The sequence below is a fragment of the Symsagittifera roscoffensis genome, chromosome 10 (assembly GCF_963678635.1).
Source record: "Symsagittifera roscoffensis chromosome 10, txSymRosc1.1, whole genome shotgun sequence".
In the NCBI taxonomy this organism is placed as follows: Eukaryota; Metazoa; Xenacoelomorpha; order Acoela; family Convolutidae; genus Symsagittifera; species Symsagittifera roscoffensis.
The window spans coordinates 37898629-37910410 of record NC_087071.1 but is presented as its reverse complement, the minus strand read 5'-3'; the positions used below and the strand labels follow the sequence as shown (position 1 = coordinate 37910410).

The 11782-nt window shown below is 36.6% G+C and overlaps 1 protein-coding gene across 1 annotated transcript in view; it reads right to left on the bottom strand.

Annotated features, from left to right (window-relative positions):
• Window positions 1-4758: 4758 nt before the first annotated feature.
• LOC134855325 (uncharacterized) overlaps window positions 4759-11782 on the bottom strand; it is a 49643-nt gene continuing 42619 nt past the window's right edge. Inside the window, exons 3-4 of the mRNA XM_063871822.1 lie at window positions 7019-8159; window positions 4759-5472 (exon numbers count right to left, since the gene is read on the bottom strand). Coding sequence (XP_063727892.1) covers window positions 4980-5472; window positions 7019-8159 — 1634 coding nt within the window. The 3' untranslated portion in view covers window positions 4759-4979. The remainder of the gene's footprint in view (window positions 5473-7018; window positions 8160-11782) is intronic.

Sequence of the window (11782 nt, the reverse complement as noted above, 5' to 3'; positions counted from 1 at the left end):
AAATGCTCTTTTTTTAATTGTATGGTCGAAAACTATTAAAGTTTCTTCAAAACCGAAACAAAATCTCTTGAAAACAGAAAGGGTGGAAAACAACAAAAAGTTTACCAAGTAAACTACGCTTAAGTGCAACACAATCGAAACTCTACAATTGATTGTGTAAGAGTTCAGCCACAAAATTTTTGATAGAAGCAAACACTATAAATGAAGGTCTAAAAATTTATTTCGTTAACGTTCAATATACCCAAATTACATGAGGTCGAAACGCTAGCTTTTGAAAGTTGCGCTGACGCTTTGGGCATCACACATGAGGGTATAATATTTGAGTTTTGCATGCAGTAAAACACATATAAATTGATTCTATCAAGACAAACCAAACAGCAAGCTGGAAACGTTTCAATAAACTCAAAGAAATTGAAAAAAGTGGCCATTTTAAATTTTAAAATAAACGTGAAAGTTCTACCATTTTGAAGGATAATTGTTATTTTTTGAAAAACAGAAGCTAAGCTTTACTTCGCCAACACAAGCGAGAAAAAGACAAAGAGCAGCTCGCAAAGGTGAAAAGCGAAAAATTACAAAAAAAAAGTTTAGAAAAAGTAAACTACGCTTAACTGCAACACATTAAACATATCAATTAGAGTCAAAATACCCGACAAAACGTTCGCAAAACTTGCTCTGTCGACATTAAAATTTTTAATCATCATTAAAAAATCGAAAGTGATGATTGTATTCTTAATGAATAAGATAATCATTTAAAAGACTCTGAAATTTTTACGAGATTAACCTGGCTATTAAAAGGCCCAAAAAACGTTCAATTGTTTTGTATACTTTTGACCGATACTTCTCTTGGAATTTTTCATTTTCAAATCTTTGACAATTTTTCCTTTTGTTAATTTAAAAAGCTTAGTTAAATTCAATGAAAAACTGCTGATAGGATAATTTTAAGGAAAGTTTTCATACAGCGCTTTCTAACAGACGGCAAGGCCTTCAGCGCTAAATGTTAAATTACACTAAATTCTCAGTGTCACTAATCGTCCTTGAAAACAATTTATTATGATATATTTACAAAGTGCACAAAAAACAGAGTTCACAAAGACGATCATTGTGAAGGGGTAGCCAATTTACGGCTACTTTTGCAATCTTATATCACGAAAACAGGACTACAGCCTTGTTTTTTCAATTGACGCCGAGACTTTGTCGGAGCACATTGAGTTATTGAATGAGACGCAGTGATGTGTCGACACTCTACAATTCATTGTGTAAAAGTTCAGCCACGAAATTTTTGATGGACGCAAACACTATAAATGAAGGTCTAAAAATTTATTTCGTAACGTTCAATATACCCAATTTATATGAGGTTGAAACGCTAGCTTTTTGAATTAACAATATGCTGAAAATGCGGAACTTTCGACACAAACAATTAAGCTTAACGAATTCGCGCACCAGTATAAACACACGTCGAGTTTTTTTTCCAGTCTATTGCTAAGTTCGATCTCACCTTGAGAAAATGGTCAACACAAATGGTTGCCAACATTTACCAAGTTTTTGAAAAAAACTATCTGCAATTTCTACATTTAAATTAGAAGCAACTTTGTTTATGTAGTTTGGCATGTACCTATTTAAATTGATTGATTTAAAAGCTCAAACTGCGAAAAAGTCGAGTTCAAAGCTTTTCAAACTTAAACTCAGAACTCAATTAATTTTAGTTTCTTGCAAAAAAAAACTGAGGGCGTGCTTGCGAAAACAATGTATCTAAATGATAAAAATTTCTCAACTATGCAAAAAAAAGTAGGTTTAAGAAGTGTATTAAAAATACAGAGAAATTTATTGAAAAAAAGAAAAAAACCTGACAAATATAAATTGAGCTCATTTGAGATCACACTGGGACCGACTAGGTGGCTTCAAATCAATTCAGAATAAAATTTTGAGCGATTTGAAGTATTGTGCCGTCCAAAGTTGCGCTGACGCTTTGGGCATCACACATGAGGGTATAATATTTGAGTTTTGCATGCAGTAAAACACATATAAATTGATTCTATCAAGACAAACCAAACAGCGAGCTGGAAACGTGTCAATAAACTCAAAGAAACCGAAAAAATGGCCATTTTTCAAAATACACGTGAAAGTTCAACCCTTTTGAAGAATAATTGTTATTTTTTGAAAAACAGAAGCTAAGCTTTACTTCGCCAACACAAGCAAGAAAAAGACAAAGAGCAGCTCGCAAAGGTGAAGTACGAAAAAGTAGAAAAAAAACTGAGCTTTGAAAACCTAACCTTTTGCTATGTGCCACATTCAATAGTTAGGAGTCTCATTCCCTCGCATCAGCGCCACGGGCCGTTGGAAAAGAGCTATAGATGCTAATAAAATGCCGATGCTACTCAATAAAATGCCACTACATATTAATATAATTTTAGCTAAGTGCGATAGATTAGGGTTCAAGTCTATCCTCTTATCTCTTCACGATTGGCAAACACTAGACAGCAATCAAGCAGAAAAAGATGCAAAGAAATTTCCAACGTTTCAGATCGTGAGTATAGCATAGGTGCCACAAATGAGATTTTCTATTCGCGAATTTGCTCAGAAAAAGTAGAGTTTTACTATAAGAACACGGTCGCTAGCTCGCTTCCAACCCAATTCGAGAAAACTCGATCAATGTTTTCAATCGCCATGTTGATGCTCAAAATCAACATCCTTGTTCGAAACAGCCATTCATTGTTTTTTCACCCGCCATTTATGCTTTTGTAACGTGATCGTAATTTTCCAGATATTTATCAAATGAATTTGAATTGATTTAAACAGTGCCAACAGACAGTCAGAAAAGAGTCAATGAACACGACAAGTTAAGAGAAAAAAAATACTCACTTGCGAATTTTGAAGAAAAAAAGAAAATGGTCTCAATGCTCTTTGAATTTTTATGATTGACGCTTTTTTGATAAAACTACCCCAAATTGAGAATACTGGATCAATTAGTAAAATTTTTATTTCGCTGGGATATCTTAAAATTAAATTCCATTTTCGGAACCTGAAGTCAATCAAGTTTTTGTGACCTTTGCCTTTTCGCTGCTCGATAGTGGACTAAGCTTTTTTTAGCAACGAACCAATTTGAGAAAGAAATCAAAAGTCAAACCGCGAAAAAGTACACTATATTAAACAGCTGCTAAGCAACCAGCTGAATACGAAACCAGAATAATGTTCGAAATCAAACTAAAAATTATGCACTTGGAAAGTTTAGGCACCGGAACTATGTTTTAAGCTTTGAAACAAAATCTCGATTGTCAAAAAATGAGCAAAATTTTATGGCACAAATAAAGTTACTTGTGACGTAGGAAATCATTTTTACGTGTTCTACACGTTAACAAAGGTCAACAAATCAATTGATGATTTAAAAAAATTGATTACTATGCAATCAACTGAAGGTCATTGTTAATGTCAAAAATTTGGTATTAACTACAAAAAGAAATACTTTTGGACCACTTGCAATATAGTTATATATGCCAAAGCTCCCAAAAAATGCAGCAATTTTTGTAAATTTTTATTATACGAGCAAATACTTTTCTCGAACAAACACATTGCGAAAATTGATTTAAATAAAGGAACCATTTGCGAAGAAAAGGAACGGATTGGATAGTTTTCGTAAAAAATGTCCAAAAATTTTTTTTTTAAATGTTTCTTTTAAACCCAAGTTGCATTAAAATCCATGATACCCAGGGCAGCTCCCGTTTTTTCGCGTGAACAGAAAGTGAATTTTAGTTTTAGGCAAGCTATTTGGACTCCCGCCCCTCCCCTGTAATGTACATTTTGTTGCCGAAGGCGTATTTAGAAAATTTATAGAGTCGTTTGATCATGAATGGATGCCGCAAAACAGAATAAAAAGGGGGACCATGAGGCTGCTCAGGCGTCTAATTTTTGAGGAAGATGCGAATACCGTCGCTCTCGATATCCATTAATCGCAAGGATTGACAGCAAGAAATAATGTCCGCTAGAAATGTCTCGCTCCCGATTATCAGAAGAATTACTCTTGAAAATAGTTTCTTAATTTTGAAACTATCTTGACAAAATTAATTATTTGGTAAAACAAAAAATGCTATGGTGACACCAAAGACGTTAATGATTTATGTAATAAGATGATCGTTTTACAATTCTTCGGCAAAAAACTCACAATTTGGGACAAAAAATTCACATCAATGATTATAGGCAAAAACACACCGATAACAAACAGTATTGAAATTATCTCAACACTTGATTTCAATACTGTCTGCTATTTGTTATTTAGAATGTCTAACGGTGCTTAGAAAATTTTGAGACACCCAAATTGTCAGGAAACATCTAAATTCTACAGAATTACTTTATTCTACCTAAAACAGGACTGTGTTTTTTATTTAGATAACCGCGTAAGCAAACAAATTACTATACTGCCTAATCAGAATCGAGATGATAAAGCAAACTTATGAAATAAATAATTATTAATTTTTTCCTTGTCTCGATTTTGATTGTAGTATGTCTGCTTACTGACGAGTATGAATATGTGGCTGTCTAAATACTGATACGTAACAATAGATGATACGTAACAATAGATGATACGTAACAATAGATGATACGTAACAATAGATGATACGTAACAATAGATGATACGTAACAATAGATGATACGTAACAATAGATGATACGTAACAATAGATGATACGTAACAATAGATGATACGCAACAATAGATGATACGTAACAATAGAAAATTCAATGTATAACGGTGTTTTGAAACTACATCTAGAAAAACAAATAAAATACACCTTTGTAAATTTTATCTACAATTTTTAATGACAATAGAAGCAAGTTTTTTTTTGTACAGAAAAAGTTGCGTTAAGATTTTCCAATAGTCTTTTTTCCTCGGGATATTCGAGTTTGAGGAATTAATTAGTAATCAACTTTGACATAATTCAGTTTGTTAATTGTATACTCGCTTTAATTTTTGTATTATTTCTTCGAACTATTTTTTGTATGCGTACACAGGTTCCAGCCTCTTTGCAAATTCCAAATCATCATTATTCATCCTTGGATCATCAGGTAAATTGTCTTTTTTCTCCAGTCCAATCTTCTTCAAATGCTCCGTTTCCAGCAGCACCTGTCCTGATTTTATAGTTTCCGGATGATGGGTTCCATTTAGCTGTAAATCGATTAACCAAGATCGTCTGAAGCACTCATAAGATAGTTCATCTTTGTAGATTTCTTCAAACGCGCCTCCCAAATTGTAAGAAATTCGCGACATCAATGTTGTGAATTCTCCGAGATCTCGATCCTCGTTGCAGACTTTTCTCGCTTCGATCAATTTCTTGATTCGATTATCGATGCTCGGTTTTTCGTTCATGTTGTCGAGAAGAGCTTCGTTCATCAGAAATTCTGCGTACAGTCCTTTGTCGTCAACATTCTTGCAAAGTTTCGTGGTCACTTTCAGCAACGTTTTCACGTCATATTTGAAGCTTCTGAACAAAAAATTATATTTATATAACTTAATGAAAAATCCAGTCATGTTCAAGTATGACAAAAAAATCCAAGATGTGATCTAATTGTTTTCTTGTGCGTATATAAACAAAAACATTGACTTAAAAGCCAAACATTTTGCTACCATAGTATAGTAATTTGTCGTGATCCAAAAATCACGATAGATAATTGGCTTTCAAATGCCCAGCGCTTAAAAACAACCCCCAAAAATGTTTTTGCATGAAAATTTTTTGCATGAAAACAACACTGCGTATTATTATGCTCAAGCTTCATTTTTTTGTTCCCACCACTCTCGAAGATTGGGAAGGGACTAACACAAACATGCCCTGGTAAATGAGCAGACAGAAAATGAGACGGAAACAATTGCTGAAAAAACTCCGTAAACTTACTCGAACGATCTTCAATTTTTGAGGAAAACATATCAATAACACAATCACCGCCGTTATATAAGTATTTTCGAAGTTTACGTTCGATTCCACGTATTCGAAGTTTTACGTTCAATTCTCTGAAATACGCAAAAACAGAACATCTATATGTATTTTAACCGACACAAAATGAGGTAGACGAGTCGATACAGCAAAAGCCGACCCATTTAAATGAGAAAAAAAATCTCACAAAAAGAGCATTTAATTATACAAAATCGAAATGCGTTAAGTTACCAACTACAGAACGACTTTCAATTGTACTTGCAGCTGCTTAAATAAAATACATATTGATGCTTCGAACAAAAAACTCACGCTTTGGGACAGTAAGCCGACAAAAAATAAGCAGACAAACGATAGTCCGACAATTACAGTTTTCAAAAAATATTAAAAATTTCCGCGCAACGAAAAAACAAACAAATTCCAGTTGGGACTCGAACACTAGATATTCTGTTGTGAAGGCGTGTGTTTCACTTCTTATCAAGTGAGAGGGGCTTCAAGGATTTTTAGGTTCCATAAAAAAGCAAGTTCAATAACTTACAGATCATAAAAACTGTCCCGCTGTGGATCGAATCCGAACTTATGCTCCAAAGTCGCTTTCTTTACCTCTACACCAAAGAGCAAAAGCAAGTTGTACTTGCTATCATTGTTTAAGCAGGCAACATTGAATGATGAGTTGATTCTGTTTGACAAGTTGCTTTGCTTAAAAATCTCCTGTTTAAAAAATTACAATAAAAAGTTGCCAGTTTCATACGGAAACTTACATTTCTGAAAAAACTTGTCTGAATTTTCAGGTCTCGGACTAGTTTGAACGAAATTTAATAAGAGCCTGACCTCCATTCAACTCAAAAGCAATTATAACACTACTTAGCTACTGTCACTTCGTAATTTATTGATTTTTCAGCTAATTAAAGTCACACTTAATAAAAAATATATTAAAAAAATATATATATTTTTTAATTTTGTCTTTACTTTCAAATTTCTTTTCTTGGATGAAAGTGGTAACTCTGGCTACAGCTGGCTACTCCTGTTAATTCTAAAAACTTAAATTACAAAACATCCTAGAACATTAAAAACAAGGCAGTCTAGTAGAAGAAAAACTTACGGGTCTCTCGCTTTGACTGATCGGATTGAAAACATTTTCATACCAGTGACCTTTATTTTCATTTGGTCACTGAGAACTTTGTCGCCTCTCTTCAATAAACTATCGCATTGTTCCAAATGACACTTGTACAAATCCGTTACGCTCGTGTCTTTCTTGTCGATAAACATTACACCGATTCTGATTCTATTCAACATCGCCAGCAGCATTAACACATTCGACCGAAAGTATGACTGATCTTCTTTATTCTCTCGAGTTTCCATGGATTGGAGTGCTAATTTCTCTGCATCTTCGTATTTTCCTGCTTCGCAAAGAACCATCGCTACCTTGTGAAGTTTATCAGCTTTTAGACTTCTCACATGCGAGTCAATGTCACAATTTATAAGTTTTTCTCCCAATTTTTTAAATTGACTGGTGACATCATCGCGCTGCTTTTCATCAAACGCCGCCCAGAATTTCGATGCGTCTTTAGGATGAGTTCCAGACTCTAAAATTCTTTCATCGAAAATGCTTTCCACAAGCTTCATTTCCTCCGACTTTGAAATAGCGTCAAAATTAGGCTTTGATTTTTCGATTGATTTCAAGATTTTGAGTCTGTGTCCCTCTTTCAGCTCAGTTAATTTGTCGAGACTGTCTTTGGTCAATTCCAACACAACTTCTAATGAATCGAATGCTTCACCGATAAGCACCTTTTGTGCTTCCGTCGGAATCGAGTTATCTTCAAACCATTTGGCGAGCTCTTGGTCCACTGCGACTGTTTCGGTTTCGATAGTTGCAGTAGCTTGGCTGGAGCTAGCAGAGCCTGCCTGGAATCCTCCCTCAATAAGCTGCGTTGCTCTGGTATCAACTGGTAATTTGTCTACAGGGATATCGCATTTGACCCAACATTTAGGACAGGTCAGGGCGCCACTCTGTGACTTTTCCCAGTTAGCCAAACACTCTTTACAGAAAGTGTGACTACATGGCATCAACCGTGGATCCCTGAAAGTACCGCTACATTTCTGACAGGTTACGAAATCAGACAAAATGCTCTGCGTCTTCTCATTGATCGATGAAGCAGACTGTTTTTTCGCATCATTCGATGACAGCAATTCCTTGCATTTCCTGACAATTTCTGCGAACACTTTTTCATCGTGTTGCGGATCTGAAACAACAAAATCCCAGAGGCAAAAATATATACATGCTTTGTTCCCAAGTCTGTCATATTATCTGCCAATGTTCGAACATTAGGAAAACAGCAAAGCAAAACAAGGTAAAATTTTGAAATATAGAAATAACTTTCGTTGACGCAGAAAAAAATGATCCAGTGGGTCATACGAAAGAAATTATATTCATTTTTGGTTCGAATACAATTTTTCAAATTTTGAATTGCTATCGTCATGCTCAAGTTTCCCGCGATAACTGAAACAAAGAGCCAGATATCAGAACAGGCGAATTGACATAGCGGGAAAACTGACAGAACATCAGACGAGAGCCAAATTGCTATTCTCAATTAGCCCGATTATATCAGCCTTGAGTAGAGTTGCCTTGTTCCTGATAGAGAGCTCAGAGGTGCGTACCCACGGAGCCGCATTCCCGGATAGCCGAAAAAACTAAATACCTCCTGTTTTATTTAAATTAAATCAGAAAACTGTTCACTAAATTGAGGCGCATTTTGATTGGACAAAAAATTTTGCAGCCTGTTAAAACTAAAAAAAATCCGAACATTTTTAAGAGATTTGATTGGCTAATACTTTTACTCTCATTGAATTAATTAACAGCAAAAGTCCGACTACTGCAGGGATTCGACCACTTCAACAACCGAAGCAGAGGAATTTCTCGAGGGTGGATTTTCAAAAGGGATCCGACCCTCCCTAAATCCGCTACAGAACCAAAGCAGAGTCGGATTTAGGGGGGGTGTGGTGGCGTTTGCTTTTCAGGGATTCGACCCCCTTTCGATCAGGGATTTGACATATTTGGCGCCAATATATTTATCAAAATTTTCCAAAAAGTGTCTAAAAACGCTTTTTTTGGACTGTTTTTGAAAATTTGACTGCGGCGCAGAAAATTTGGCAGAACCGGGACTAAATCGTGCTTAGGGAGAGCTCGAAAAATCAATTCGGTCGACCTAAAGAGAAAAGGGTACTCGAAATAAGAAAACAAAGTTTTTAAGTAAGTTTGTAGGATCTCTTCAGTATTCCCTTCCTATGGTACCTAGTAACGAATACCCCCCCATTAAGAAATGGGTAAGAGGGGTAGAAGGGAGGGGGTAATTGTTAAGTAGATCCAAAATTTCGGTTATCCGAGAACGAATTTATTTTTCGGCTATCCGGGAACGAATTTATTTTTCGGCTATCCGGGCAATCGGCTCCGTGACACGCACCAGCTCAGATAGTGGATACGTGAGTGCTAAGCTTGAAGCAATAGGAACCTTGACCAGGAAGATCCCCGCTGAAGTGACCCAGTTTTCCAAAAACAATATAAAAAACTTGTTAAAACTACAGGAGTTTTACTTCCGATCTTAACTTGAAACTTCTAGACTTACAATTAAGTTTCAAGTTAATACCCTGAGCAGATACAAGTTACCCTGAACAGTTTCAATTAAGTTTCAAGTTAGAACCCCAATACCCTGAACAGGGGGAAGAATTTACGGGTATTATTGGAACGGCAACCTCTGGCCAGTAAGCAGATTATCCTCTGGTACGATGTGCTGAACAACAGCATATCCTCCCATCGCACTAACATTTATACGCCCTGCCTACTTGCTGAACTACTGGTGAATCTACAATCGAAGCGAAGACAAACAAGTGCCATTGTCTATTGCAGGAGAACGGGCATTCCCGATATTTTTGAGGATCTGCGGAAGACAGAGATAATCGTCATAAAGACAACCGGTAACCTTATCTCTAGCAGCAAGGGACAGAATCCTGCGTTCCTCAGAGAGTATCTCCAACTGCTTCAGTCAAGTGAGTTGGAACTGAAGTCACTACGGGTTGTGCTGTCCTATCGATACCAGCTACCAGGCATTTTCTCAAAAAACGGGCCAAGACCAAGAAGCCATCGCAGGGACGCGGCAGGGCAAAAGCGCGGAAAGCGGAGGTGTTGGCGGGGGACCTTCAGACGGAGCCCAACTACCAATAAGTGGTAAGATACTATTGAGTCTGTTTTTTTTTGCTGAGTGCAACATGAGTTTAAGTGCAAGTGGCCTGCAAAGAAGAGATGACCGCAACTTTGCTGCCACAACCACTCATTAGGTTGGACAGGAAGAGAAAACTCACTTGGAAACTTGTGTTAGATGATTTAAAACATTTAAAAAAAATTTAATACCAGTTTCCTAAGAAATAAATTTCTGAAAAAATGTCTTGATGACGACATTATACCAGATTTTTAACGGTTTCGCGTGCCTGACAACGGAATTTTTTTGGATCAAGCGGTGCACAGCTTTCAATTGAGACTCCTGAGATCTGAGTTAAGCCAGGCAAATCTGGAAAAGGCCAAGGCATCGGATAGCCTAGCAAAAGCTTGTGGGGTAGTGAGAAGCGGTATAGATGAGAAGTGGTGGCCTTCGCTAAAATTCTATCTGAACCTGAAAGCAAGGTGTAGTGTCAATAACCTGATAGGCAGACACAAGATGAAGCTTGAAAAACTTTCGGAAAGACAGGAGAGACCGTTTAAAAACTTGGATGAAAAATCAGTTAGAATTTTAGATGAAGTGGTTTTGCCGCTTTGGGTGCGGGAAGTCTGACGTTTTGGACCAAAACATCCGGTACGAGACAAATTCAATGAAATTTCCTTCCTTGCCGACATTGTCAGTTTTTTGTCTGAATTGAAGTTAAATAGATTACCCGGAGAAAAATTATGTGAGATTGAAGCAGTTGCAAAGAGATATGCTAAGAATGTGAAACAGACCTCCTCTGGCAAAGGTTTTGAAAAAGCCAGAAAACATTTAAAGGACAACGGTCTTCTGGCAGTGCCATTTGATAAAGGCGTGGGTTTTTGTCTAATGAAAAAAAGAGACATATGTGAAGAAACTGAAAAATTTATTACAGGCATAATAATTTAGAGAGGAAGAATCTGACAGACAGCGTGATCATGAAAATTGATAAAGACATAAACAAGGAATTACTCGCCAAGAAAAAGAAGGACGAGATTAGCGAAGCGCTGTATACTAGGTTGAGATCAACGGGAGCACAGCCGTCTAGGCTGTATGGATTAGCAAAAGTACATGAACCAGGCACACCCCTTCGTCCCATCCTTTCTTTACCGGGTAGCTCATATGACAACCTAAATAAAACATTGGCAAAGTATTTTGATGAAATTGAGGGGGCAAACATAAAAACTAACACTCAAATGGCCAGGAAGATCTTGGAGAAAACTGAACTAGACTCTGATGAGAGTATGATCCCCTTGATGTAAAGAGTTTGTACACTAATTTCCCGCTCAAGGAAGCGGTTGAAATAGCCCTGAGGAGATTAAATGAGCATCTCAACCCTCAGGAAACATCTCGCAAGACTATGAAAAAACTACTGAATTTGGCAGTGAATATGGTACACTTTAAATGCAAGGGTTTTTGGTATGTACAAAAAAAACGGTTTAGGAATGGGCGCCTCCCTTGCAGTAATACTGGCCAATTTGTGGCTCAAAGAATACGAACCTGCATTAAAAAAAGAATTGACTGTGCTAAATGAGGGTAACAAGGAGGTCTGCCCTGGATGTCAGAAAAACGTGACATATCGGACTAAAGGGGTAGAATGCGAAGCTGGTTCGATTTGGTAGCAATTAGGGTGT